The following is a 13,022-nucleotide window of genomic DNA, read 5'->3' as shown; positions in this document are numbered from 1 at the left end:
AAAATAGGATACCACATAGGAAAACTGGTAAAACACCCTATGAGTTGTGGAAATGTTATCAACCTAATCTGAAATACCTAAGAGTGTGGGGATGTTTAGCTAAAGTGATGTTACCTGATACTAAGAAAAGGAAAATATGCTCTAAAACATCTGATTGCATGTTCTTAGGATATGCAGAACATAGTGTTGCCTATAGGTTTCTAGTTCTTAATAGTGATATAATTGAACGTAGCACTATAGTAGAGACGAAAAATGTTGAGTTCTTTGAACATATCTTTCCTCTAAACAACCTATTGATAGTGCTAGTGATGCCATGAGTGAGGATGTTAGGAGAAGTAAAAGACAGAGAAAGGAAACCTCATTTGGAGATGACTCTTACACTTATCTAGTTGAAAATGATCCAATAAGTTTTTTAGAAGCTACTAGTGCTCTTGATGCTAAACATTGGGATAAGGCCATTAAAACTGAGCTTAATTCAATTAAGAAAAATAATACGTGGACCCTAGTAGATTTGCCTAAAGGAGCAAAACCGATTAGTTGTAAGTGGATCTTTAAGAAGAAGTACCATCCTAATGGATCCATAGAGAAATATAAGGCAGGATTAGTTGCTAAAGGTTTTACTAAAAAAGATAACATAGATTACTTTGATACTTTTGCCCCTGTTACTAGGATTTCCTCTATCCGTGTGTTGCTAGCCCTAGCATCTATCCATAAGTTAGTAATTCACCAAATGGATGTTAAAACAACCTTTTTGAATGATGAACTAGAAGATGAAATTTATATGACTCAACCTGAAGGATGTGTAGTTCCAGGTCAAAAGGAAAAAGTATGCAAACTTTTAAAATCTATAAAATTACTAAGTTTGAGATGAAAGACATGAGTGAAGTAAGTGTGATTCTAGGAGTTAAAATTATAAGGAAGGGAGATAGTATATTACTATCCCAAGAAAAATACACTGAGAAACTTCTTAAGAAGTTTGGTTACTATGACTTTAAGTCAGTGAGCACCCCTTATGATGCTAACTCTAAATTAAAGAAGAACAGAGGAGAATCTATTTCTCAAACTCAGTATGTCCAGATAATTGGGAGCTTATTGCATTTAATGAGCTTTTCTAGACCAGATATTGCTTATTCAGTAGGTAGACTGAGTAGATACACTCAATGTCCTAGTCATGATTATTGGGATGCGCTTACGAGACTCATAAAATACTTGAGACGTACAATTGATTATGACATGGAATATAGTGGATTTCTCGCTGTGCTAGAATGGTATAGTGATGCTAACTGGATCTCTGATTCAAATGAGACAAAATGCACTAGTGGTTATGTATTTACACTTGGGGATAGTTCAGTTACATGGAGATCAGCCAGTCAAACTATTATTGCAAGATCAACAATGGAATATGAGTTTGTTGCTCTCGAAATGGCTGGTAGTGAAGCTAAGTGGTTGAAAAACTTCTTAGCAAACTTTCCGTTAGGAATGAAACCAATCCCATCTGTGCCAATGCATTGTGATTGCCAATTGGCAATAGCCATAGCTAAAAATAAAACTTACAATTGAAAGAACATACATATATAATTGATACATAATTTAGTGAAGCAATTGCTACAAAGTGAAACAATTTCTATTGGATATGTTAAATCAAAACGGAACTTGGCAGATCCTCTGACAAAACCCTTAGGAAGAAAAATAATTTTAGAAACATCGAGGGGAATGAAACTTAAGCCACTTGCAAACGAACAAGTGACAGAAACCCAACCTTTGTGATTGGAGATCCCATGAATAATGTTCATATGGGTAAAACAAGTCACTTGTTAGTTCTGTTAGCACTAAAATTGATTTAAGATGAACTTTGTCAATTCCTATGGTGTGTGTGAAAGTGCTAGACACTGCATTATCGAGAGGATAAACTTTGTGGTTAAAATTTTGAGGTAAAAGAGTTTTAATGATTTTCATATCTCTTATAGTGGTGTATGATTTGCAGCATATACACTTGATGAAATCATCTATATAAGTGTCAAGTGGGACCACTTGCATGAGATCTTGACAAGATCTTTATAGCACTTATGAATGTCGACCACACGCATGGCCAACACAATGATAATAGCAAGTAATGTGGGGGTATATTGTGATTGATAAACCTCTGACACATACTAAGTGTCTTGGTTCATATAGCTTGCTATACCAACTATACTATGTGTTAAGTTCATCAATCTAAGACTGGTTCATATAGCTTGCTATATCAGCTCCAATGTATTACATCTTAGAGGAACCCAGGATTTTCTTCTTTCTTTCTTTGTCTCTATGTTTTATCTTTTGCAATATGTGGGGGATTGTTGTAAAGTTGTATCAACAAATGTTGAAAAACGAAAACAGGTTGTGTTAAAAAAACCCTAGCATTTTTTCGGTGTCATTGGAGGGGATCTCGGAAGTGCAGCGAAGACTGGATCTACTCCGGGGTTGACGTGCGACGTTGCCCTTTCCACCCAGAATCGTGGTTGCACAACCAGGTAGGTTCACATCCTTCTTTTCTATGTGTTCCTTTTTTCCAGCGGTCTTTCCCACATTTCTGGTGGTCCCTTCCGCTTCCGGTGGTCAGCAATAGGACAATTTTGTTTTCCTTGGCAGTTGGATATGGACCAGTTTCATATCTTGGCAGTGGACTGTTGCTCTTCCTTCATCTATAAATATCATTTCCCCTTGCTTCGAAAATCATAATCTCACTCACGCTTCTTCTCTTCCTTTCTTATTTTCTTCCTTTCTTCACTCATTTATTCTTTTTCTTTTAATTTATAATTTTTCTGGGTTTGTTGGGTTTTTACTCTTTTAAGACTAACTTGCAAGTTCTTATCCTCGGAATTTCTGAGAAGTTCTTGTTGTATCTTGAGGGACTTGCGCAATACACCGCGGATAAGTCCCTACAAACAGTAATCACTCATTCCTCAGCAAATCAATTTTTTTCGTTTTTTAAAGTCTTATATCATCTCTTCTCTTCTCCGCAAAACCATGAATTCAAATAAGGGATATACTCTCACATCTTTACTTGTGAAGAGTACATCCATAAAAACAAACAAACCATTAGATTTTGAGAAAAATATAGATAATATAATGTTACATAAAAGAAAAAAAAAATGGATATTGAGTAGAATATTTAAAAATGATAGATGTGCATGAAGAAAAGAACAATGACGCATATCATGAATGGGTTGAACTATAAGCAGTGCTGCGAAATGTTTTAATGGTGCATGCACTAAGAATTTTGACGAGGACAGGGTTGTTAGTGCATCTAGGAGTCTTGAATTGGCCTAGTTGATGTGAATGTAACTACAAGAACACATGATTCTTGACATTCTTAGGAACAACTTGAGCTGGATTTGAAAGGCACTTTACTTTAGAATTGGATCAATGTTCTAAATTCAAGAACTCACCAAAACTAAGCACCAACCAAGACTCATATGGAAGTCCATGTATTGTCAAATTGAATCAAAACAAAAGGAAAGAAGAACAAGAATTAAAACTGGACAGAATTTAAAAGCTAGCTACTGAACCAAAACAGAATTAAGAACACAATGCTGGAAACACAAAATTAAACGGTAGAAAAAGGAGTAAACTCTAGGAATCAAAACTACCGAATGGAAAATTGAAGAAAAGGGAAGAAGAACACTTATAGAAGAAGATGCTTGCTGGATTTTGAGAATTGGAAGAAGCCATTCACGCCACTTGGAACCTTGAACCAAGATAAGTGATGGAGTGCCACCACTTGAAGCTCACCATAGCTCACAAGATAAGGCAAAGAAGAGGAAGACTCAAAACTCACAAATTCTCTCCAAAATTGAGTATAGTCTCTCTACTATAAAATTCCAATATGAATTGTAAGGGCTGGTCATTTACATAGCTTATTCCCTAAGCTACCCAAAAAACTCCTAAGATCACACCCCCCTTACTAAGCTCACTCCCCAAGCTCCTAGAATTTGCTAAACTAAAGCCTAAAGATGCTTTTACAAAAGAGGTGTCTCATGTTTCCCTCTAAGCACCTTTCTAAACATTATTCTATATTATTTACAATTTAAAAGAAACTATAAAGAGAGATATTTAATATGAAGCCTATTATTTGAGAGTTTGTAGACTTCTTTATCTTTAGGCTTGATCTTCTCTTTGACTTCTTTTAATTTGTGAGAAGACTAGAAGGAAGAACTTCAAATGTGTAGGTGAAAATCCTCTTCCTTCATTAATAAAATCCTCTCCTAGTGGATATTCATCATACTCCCCGAGTTGGAGAGAATTTGTCCACGAATTCAGTACTCCTGCATAAAACAAAGTCAGTTTGCTATTATATAAGAGAAGACAAGAAGAAATGGGCAAACATGACTTAGCACTTTGAAATGGTGGGAGTTCAAAAAAAGATGGTCTATACACAGACCATGTTGGAAAAGATTGTTTAGGAATGATATTATTTGGTAAAATAGGAGATATGAAAAAACCATCCTTAACATTCTTTATCCAATATGGTGTGGAAGTAGGAACCTTAGGTAATGAAAATGACAAAGAAGAAGAAGACCTTGTAGGCGTAGCACGAGTCAACAAAAGTGATTGAGTTGAGAAGGTATTAAGACTCGGTTTATCATGTACTTCAATTTCCTTTTCATTTTCTTTTTGAGTTTCTTTGGGATTGGTCTTATATGCTAGACGATGTGGTAAAGAAACCCTGGGCATTAAGTCTATTTGGTGTTCAATCCCTCTTAGAGGTGGTAAGCCTTTAGGAGGATCTTGAATCACATCTTCATAGTCCTTTACCAAATTGTCCAAACATGTGGGACTATCCTTAGCCGACTCACAGTCAATAGTCCTAGGAATAGCTAAAAAAATAGGCTTTTGAGTAACTATTACCCTTTTAACTTGTTGTGTGGACATGAGAAGGCTTCTCTTGGAACTTTTTATATCATTTTCTTTCTCTCTTTTTTCTCTCATTTTAACTTGGTCCTCATGTACTTCCTTTGGAGAGAGAGACTTAAGAGTGACTTTGTGCCCATGGAAGTGAAAAGAAATTTTGTGGGTAAAGCCATCATGAAAAACTTTTCTATCAAATTGCCATGGCCTACCTAAAAGTATATGAGTAGCTTCCATTGGAACAACATCACACAAGACCTCATCTTTATATTTGCCAATGGAAAATGTAATGAGGACTTGTTTGTTCACTACTATCTCACCCACCTCACTCAACCATTGTAACTTGTAGGGCTTGGCATGAGAGATGGTAGGCAATCCAAGTTTGTCTACCACTCTTGTGCTTGCCACATTCGCACAACTCCCCCCCATCTACAATCAAAGAGCATACTCTATCACTAATAAGACACCTTGAATGAAATATATTTTCTCTTTGAGTTTCATCAAAAGGTTTTAACACTTGTCCAAGCATGCGTCTTATTACTAATAGGTCACCCTCATGTGGGCTTTCACTTTCACTCTCACTTGGGGATCTAGAAGGTGAGGAATGTCTAGAAGATTCGGACCTATGCTCACTACTATCTACCCCATCATGCATATACATAGCTCGTTTAGAAGGGCAATTAGAAGCAATATGTCCATAGCTTAAACATTTAAAACACTTCTTACTAGACGTTTTAGGTGGTGATTTAGGCCTAGAATTGGAAGTGGAAGGCTTAGACTCTCTAGGTTTGAAAGTAGAGTCCTTAGAAGGGATATTTGAAAAAGAGTTATTTTTATTTTTCCAAGAAGAGTGGTAGTAGTTATCCTTAGAAGAATTTTTGAAAGCATTTTTCCTTGCAAGTTGATTTTCAATTTTGCTAGCAAGGTGCACCACATTTTCCAAAGAAGAATATTCTTGTAACTCTACCACGTCTTGAATGTCCCTTCGAAGGCCACTCACAAACCTAGCTATCTTAGCTTCATCACTCTCATCCATATTAACTCGAATTAAAAGCGTGTCTAGTTGTTTAAAGTAATCATCCACATTTAGCGCGCCTTGATGAAACCGTTGGAGTTTCAACATAAGGTCTTTCCTAAAGTGTGGTGGTACGAATCTAGCGCGTAAACATGCTTTCAAATCGTTCCAAGAGACCACGGGCGGCCTCTTGTGTAGGTCAATGTCCATGAGGTATTGATGCCACCATTGCATGGCATAGTCCAAAAATTCTAAAGAAGCTAACTTAACCCTATGCTCATCCCTAACCCCATTTACATCAAAAATTTGGTCAACCTTAGCCTCCCATCCTAAGTATACATTGGGATCACTTTCACCACTAAAACTAGGAAGTTTTACATTAGGAGAACAAGGGCCAGCCACATGTTGGCGCCTCTCTTCATGGTGATGATGTCTTGGCCTTGGATTATCTTCATAATAACCATGGGAGTGCCTTGAAGAATGCCGACTAGGAGGAGGAGTTCTTCTCTCACGGTTTTGATGCATGTCTTCTCGGTTTAACTCCAAACTTTGGAGTCGTGCTTCCATCTTCCTTATCACCTCAAGGTAGTGAGCATTGGATTGCTTGGCATTCTTTAAGTCCTCATAAAGGGCTGCCTTTTGTGGTGAGCATGGTTTGGAGGACTCTCCACTAGAGAAATGAGCCATGAGCAGAAAATACACAAAAACAGAAAACAAAACAGTGAAAGAAATTTGTTAGACAATTAAAAAACAGTGAGATATAGGTTGCTGGAAAATGCCCAAGAAAGCACTCAAACCACTCCAAGAAAATATTCTGTCCTCAACCAAGCCTTTCTTGTGGAATGGAGTAGCTTCAAGTGAAATATGTCACAGCAAACCAACTTACTTAAGAACAAGTCTCCACACAACTTTAAGAAGAACAAAAAGACAAGCAAGAAAAGGTGTAAACAATAAAAGCTAAACCAAAAACAGAGAGCAATGTATGACAAACTAGAAAGAATATGAATGAAAGACAATCAAGAAAAATAAGGAACTCAATGAATAAAGAAGGCACACAAAAAGAGTCCTAAAGAAAAGTGCTAGAGTGGATGAAAGAAAACAGAAAACAGCTACTGGAAATTGTTTTTTTTTTTTTTTAAAGCAAACTGTGCTATGTTTACAGATTTAACTGTACCGATTGAAAGCGAACTGGAATGTGAAAAATTAACCACAGAAACTTCAATGTCTTAACTCAAAAAAGGCACTGGAATGAGGTAAAAACAGTAAGCCAATTGAGAGAAATAAATTTTTCAAAATTGCTGCCCAATTACCGTATTCTTTTCGGCAGTATTGTACACTTTTCGTATTTTATTTATCATTTTTTGTGTACTTGGAATTTTTGAGTGATTCTTTTTTCTATGCTTTTGTAACACTTTGAAGTATGTAAATACAAATTTTCACAAATTTCCTATGAGCCAATTAATTGCAGTAAATTGAAAACAGTAGCACGTTTGTAAGAAAACAGAGGAGCCTATTTAGGAATGAAAAACAGTATGATGAACTAGCAAAGACATAATGGAAATTGTGTAAAGGAACTTGTATAGAATGAAAATACAAGCATGAACTCAAATCTAAAAATGAAAATGCACAAAGGATCAAGCAATAAACTCAAAAAACAGAAAGTAAACCAAAGCAAGAAACAATTAAAGCAATAAAAGTACTACTAGAAGTAATGACAATTATGGAATAACATGACTAAGACAAAACTTGACATGATTGCAAAATTAAAAGACACATAACAAGATATAACCTCAAGTGAAAGGAAGCTTAAGGTCAGCTCTAGGAAGGAGAATGCCATTCCAAAAGAGCAGCCATACTCATATGAACAATGAGTGCTAGAGTCCTTTTCACAAACACATGGTGTAACAAAAGAAAACAGCAAGAAAACTCAAAATAAATCCTAAAACAGAATGGTAAACAACTTGAATTAAAGAGCTCTTGAAAGTAAAGTGCAATACAACTCAAAATTTAAGCAAGAACAAGCCTAGGCTCTGATACCACATGATGTGAATGTAACTACAAGAACACATGATTCTTGACATTCTTAGGAACAACTTGAGCTGGATTTGAAAGGCACTTTACTTTAGAATTGGATCAATGTTCTAAATTCAAGAACTCACCAAAACTAAGCACCAACCAAGACTCATATGGAAGTCCATGTATTGTCAAATTGAATCAAAACAAAAGGAAAGAAGAACAAGAATTAAAACTGGACAGAATTTAAAAGCTAGCTACTGAACCAAAACAGAATTAAGAACACAATGCTGGAAACACAAAATTAAACGGTAGAAAAAGGAGTAAACTCTAGGAATCAAAACTACCGAATGGAAAATTGAAGAAAAGGGAAGAAGAACACTTATAGAAGAAGATGCTTGCTGGATTTTGAGAATTGGAAGAAGCCATTCACGCCACTTGGAACCTTGAACCAAGATAAGTGATGGAGTGCCACCACTTGAAGCTCACCATAGCTCACAAGATAAGGCAAAGAAGAGGAAGACTCAAAACTCACAAATTCTCTCCAAAATTGAGTATAGTCTCTCTACTATAAAATTCCAATCTGAATTGTAAGGGCTGGTCATTTACATAGCTTATTCCCTAAGCTACCCAAAAAACTCCTAAGATCACACCCCCCTTACTAAGCTCACTCCCCAAGCTCCTAGAATTTGCTAAACTAAAGCCTAAAGATGCTTTTACAAAAGAGGTGTCTCATGTTTCCCTCTAAGCACCTTTCTAAACATTATTCTATATTATTTACAATTTAAAAGAAACTATAAAGAGAGATATTTAATATGAAGCCTATTATTTGAGAGTTTGTAGACTTCTTTATCTTTAGGCTTGATCTTCTCTTTGACTTCTTTTAATTTGTGAGAAGACTAGAAGGAAGAACTTCAAATGTGTAGGTGAAAATCCTCTTCCTTCATTAATAAAATCCTCTCCTAGTGGATATTCATCACTAGTGCTGCCCCAATCTCCACGAAATAATCCAAAATCTTTCTGAAAGTTCCTCTCTCTACTATGCAAAGCCTCAAAGGCCCTATTGAACTGGTTTTCCTTGCAACCACATAACCATGGTCGACAAAAGCCGCATCCATCTCCCTGCAGCATGCCTCAAGTATCTTATCCTCAGCCTCACCTTTCACCTCCCAGAAAATGACGTAACAGCCTGGTTCGTTGGAGACATCTACATAGCTTGTAAAATCAACGAGCTCAGCTTTGGCCTTGTTTAGAAGCTGTGTCCCTTTCTCTACCACTATTTGAAGGTCTTTCTCTGTGTTCTTGTCTATATTCACTGTTAGAATTAGTTTTCTTCTGCATATAAAATTCAACTTTGGGGTCCCATTGTGGAAACCTCCCACTTCCACAACATCTCCTAGTCTGCACCTATACAACCCTGAAAGTTCAAATATTTTATTCACTCTATAGACTAAACATATAGCAGAAAATCGAACAAAGTTTTAATGAATTGTTTGATGATATTTAAGAACATTTGCATATCAGGACTTACTTCTATATATTCCAATGTTGTCTCATTAGGTATCTGCAAAGTCTCATTTGAGGAAAAATTTATACTATACCTAAAACATATCAAGAGGAAAAAAAAACATTACATAAAACGTTACTGATTCATTCAAACCAATTCTGCTGCTAATGGGTATATCAATTCACTTCAATTTTAGGTTAGGAAAAAAAATCCTTGAACACCTAACGAGAAATAGGAAGAAAGGAGAGATAAGTGATTAATATAATACAAGAAAAAATGAAAAGAAGTAAAGGGCACATCAATAAATGTTTGGGTGTTTAGAAACCAAAACTGTTTTATGTTACACCAAATTACATTAATTTTTTATGCAGCAACCCATTCATTATAATTATAGTTGTGTACAAGTTGTTGTTACTTCAACAAGTTGGAGCTATGCAAAATAGAAATATTGAGAAAAGATAAATGATACTTGACAACCATGTTATTATTTAAATATAAATATATATAATAAAAAATAAATTTATAATTAAATAATATATAAAAATATTAAAATAATAGTATTAAACGTTAAAATCTTATTGTATAAAATAATAATATATTATTATTATCCTTGAAAAAAATTCCAGTTAGGCTAGAATTTTGAAAATGGCAAATGCTGACATTGTCATGGTAAATCCTTGTCAGAACTCAGAAGAAACTGGAATGACAGGTACATAACATCAAGCAAATTAACAAAAAGCCAAATATGAGATGTGAGCTCACAGCCCCAAATTGTGACCAACACCCACCAAAACTATGTTCTCAACACCCTTTTGCAGAATATTGTGTTTCAACAATGCATGTGACTTATATCTAACCCAATCTTTCAAAACCTATATAGATGGTTTGAACATATAGAGATAAGAGATTGGGTTGAAGGAGATTTTGGGTACATGTCCTTGTTCATGTGCAATTACGATGATGTATATCTTGTAAGATAAATGATGACTAATGCTCCACGCTAGACATTATTTTATGTAAAGACAGAGGTTCTAATCAGCCACACCTAACCGAATCTAAAATAAATTCCTATAAGATGGGCTTTACTGAAATTAATGATTAGAGGCTCTATAGAAAGTTTATGTTTAGAGCAGATTTTGATTAATGCTTTGTTTGTAAAATAGTTTATTACTATAAAAAGTCAAAAGATATACAGTGGGGACATGATTGACTTGCGTTAAATTAAATATTTCAATGTTCAAGCATTATACACAAGAGAAGAAGAAGAATGAACGAGTGAATGAATAATTACCAGTAAAAGTTGTAAGCACTATTTCGTACTCTTGGCCAACTTTAACGCGGGAAAGAGGGATTGGGTCGTCTTCCATGAAATCATGACCAGGTACTAAGCAGCAATCTTGTTTGTGTCTATAAAGTGGTATGAACTCAAAGTAAGAGAACGTGGGTACCACAGCAAAGGTTACCTTCTCTGGAGGCAAACTCGGGTCTACATTAATCCCAATCCAGCTCTCAGTTGAACCATAGTCACCACTTACTAGTGGCACCCCATTTGCATAATGCCTAAGCTTTTTCAAGTAAGGTTGCATAGAACCTGTCATTATGGAACAAACGTACTTGGCGTTAGGCCAAAGTTTGGGAACCAAACCAAACCAATCCACCACTTCTAGCTCCAAGCAAGAGGCCTCTAGTTTTGAGGCCAAAGAGGGGTTTGAAGAGATGATACACAAAACAGCCTCTCTCATTTTGGGTAACTTGATTCTTGAACTCAAAGTCCCATCTCTAATGTCATTGCAAAGGTCTTTCCAAACCTCTTCGAAGGTGCAAAAAGCTTGCACTATGCCATAGACAAAAGCCGAGGAAATAAACTCTACGTAATCAGAGAGGAAGAGGCCAAGAAGGAGATGACAGTACGTGGATTGTTTGTAATCCCCTCCCGATATAACTTCGTAGGGACTGCAAATGAATGCCTTTGTTTTCTCTTGTTTGGTTTTGAATTCCTCACTTGCATAATAATGTGTTGTGGCTGTTCCAACTGTTAAACCTCCTTTTGTTTTGAACTGGTTGCTGCTGTATATGAATTCAAGAATCCTACCTCCTTCCCTTGTGGGATAAACCCTATAAACAGTGATAAAAACAAAAAGGCATAAGAACTTCCAAAGGATTAACTATCTATCTCATAGCTAGCTAGGTTGTCGTCACTCGTTAAGAAATGATGAGACTTGAGAAAAGCACACCTTGATCTAAAGGCTGCTGCTAAAGTGAAAGTTTGAAGGGTCGTTTGAGCACTATGGCGGGTAAAGGGTACGAACTTCTGCCTCCCCTCTGTCGTTCCAGAACTGCACAACCTCTATCTTATAAGATTATATTTTGAAGAAAAATAAAAAAGCTTATCACAAAGTGAAGGAAGATCTAACATAAATAGACAGGAAAGAAAAACAATAATCCTAGTATATCATCATCAATATGCATGAGCATAAGAAGATTGCCAAGGTTAATTACTTTACTTGGGCCATTATATATCAACTGATTTTGTCTATTAATTATTGCACCTAGACCTTGTCATAGGGAGAATGAGGCAAGGAGCCATATATAGACAGTGTTAACCATTCTGTATTCTGACCCACCCATTCCTCTCATCACCGAAAGAGGAAGGAAAGAACATAAAACTAATAGTACGTCCATGAATAGTGTTTATCACCCAAAGGGGAAAGGAGGAGGAAATGTGAAAGAAATCTAATAAAACATTCACATTCACATGTATAAATAGAGAAAGGCAATGATACCTTAAGGAGAGAGTGGTCATAGGTTGTTGTGTGAGTATAGGAGTAGTGTCTCCGTCTGCAATTTTTTGGATATATGGCTCGAAATCTGCATGCGAAGCAAGGGGAACAAGAGAAGTGAAAAGAGATTCCAACTCACAAGCATCCATGTCTGAGATATTGTAGCTCCCCAACCATTTCTTCAGATATTCAACCCCACAGTTCTGCTTTAGAATATTGCAAAGTGTCTGAGTCTGAACAGAACCAGCGTTCTTGGAAACATCTTCAAACCAGGTAATGATATCAAAGTCACTAATGCAGTTGCCATTGGAGAAGGTGGTGGCATCAGTATTGCAACTGAGAACAGGAGGTTCCATTGAAAAGGGCTACCAGTGCTGGGGCATTGGCAAGTTTTGCTATAAAAATGAAAAAAATTTAGTGTTGTTGGGTATCTGTTTCCACAAAAAAAAACAGACAACCCACCATTGAAATATATATATATTTTTTTATATTTTTGTTATGAATGAAGGCAATTTTCCGGTTTGTATTCACACAGTTCGTTCAACAAACCTAGTGTTGCAGAAGAATGGTACGAAGAGTTATAGACCACAAGACATAGGGTTATCAATTATCATTTTTAGCATGGGGACCAAACTACATCACTCATGACAAGCCAATAACTTTCCTTCCCAAATTTATTGTGAGCCACCCTTGGAAAATGAGACCTACTTACATCTTCAGCAGGGACCTGTTAAATATGGGTATTTATAATGTTACTTGAGAATTAACATTTTTTATATAATTTCATTACTAACTCTTAATATTATTATTTTATTATTTT

General features: G+C 35.9%; 1 protein-coding gene across 1 annotated transcript; it reads right to left on the bottom strand.

Moving 5' to 3' along the window:
* Positions 1-3,118: 3,118 nt before the first annotated feature.
* LOC137835479 (indole-3-acetic acid-amido synthetase GH3.10-like) lies at positions 3,119-12,786 on the bottom strand. Its single transcript, XM_068644006.1, has 4 exons — positions 12,206-12,786; positions 11,657-11,758; positions 10,714-11,537; positions 3,119-9,332 (listed from the first exon to the last, which is right to left on the bottom strand). Exons 1-4 carry the CDS (start codon positions 12,556-12,558, stop codon positions 8,878-8,880), a joined length of 1,734 nt encoding a protein of 577 aa, XP_068500107.1. The 5' UTR covers positions 12,559-12,786; the 3' UTR covers positions 3,119-8,877.
* Between the last annotated feature and the right edge of the window lie 236 nt (positions 12,787-13,022).

Source organism: Phaseolus vulgaris, chromosome 5 (assembly GCF_000499845.2).
Source record: "Phaseolus vulgaris cultivar G19833 chromosome 5, P. vulgaris v2.0, whole genome shotgun sequence".
NCBI classification, from domain to species: Eukaryota; Viridiplantae; Streptophyta; class Magnoliopsida; order Fabales; family Fabaceae; genus Phaseolus; species Phaseolus vulgaris.
The sequence above is the reverse complement of the archived record's forward strand: the minus strand, read 5'-3'. Positions and strand labels throughout refer to the sequence as shown.

Bases quoted from the DNA above. Each gene is read 5' to 3' on its own strand.
- LOC137835479 (XM_068644006.1), bottom strand. From the start codon at position 12,558: ATGGAACCTCCTGTTCTCAGTTGCAATACTGATGCCACCACCTTCTCC. The intron at 11,538-11,656 runs GTGTGCTTTTCT...CACTGTTTATAG, and splicing joins GCAGCAGCCTTTAGATCAAG to GGTTTATCCCACAAGGGAAG. The intron at 9,333-10,713 runs GTAATTATTCAT...TTGAACTTTCAG, and splicing joins AGTGCTTACAACTTTTACTG to GGTTGTATAGGTGCAGACTA.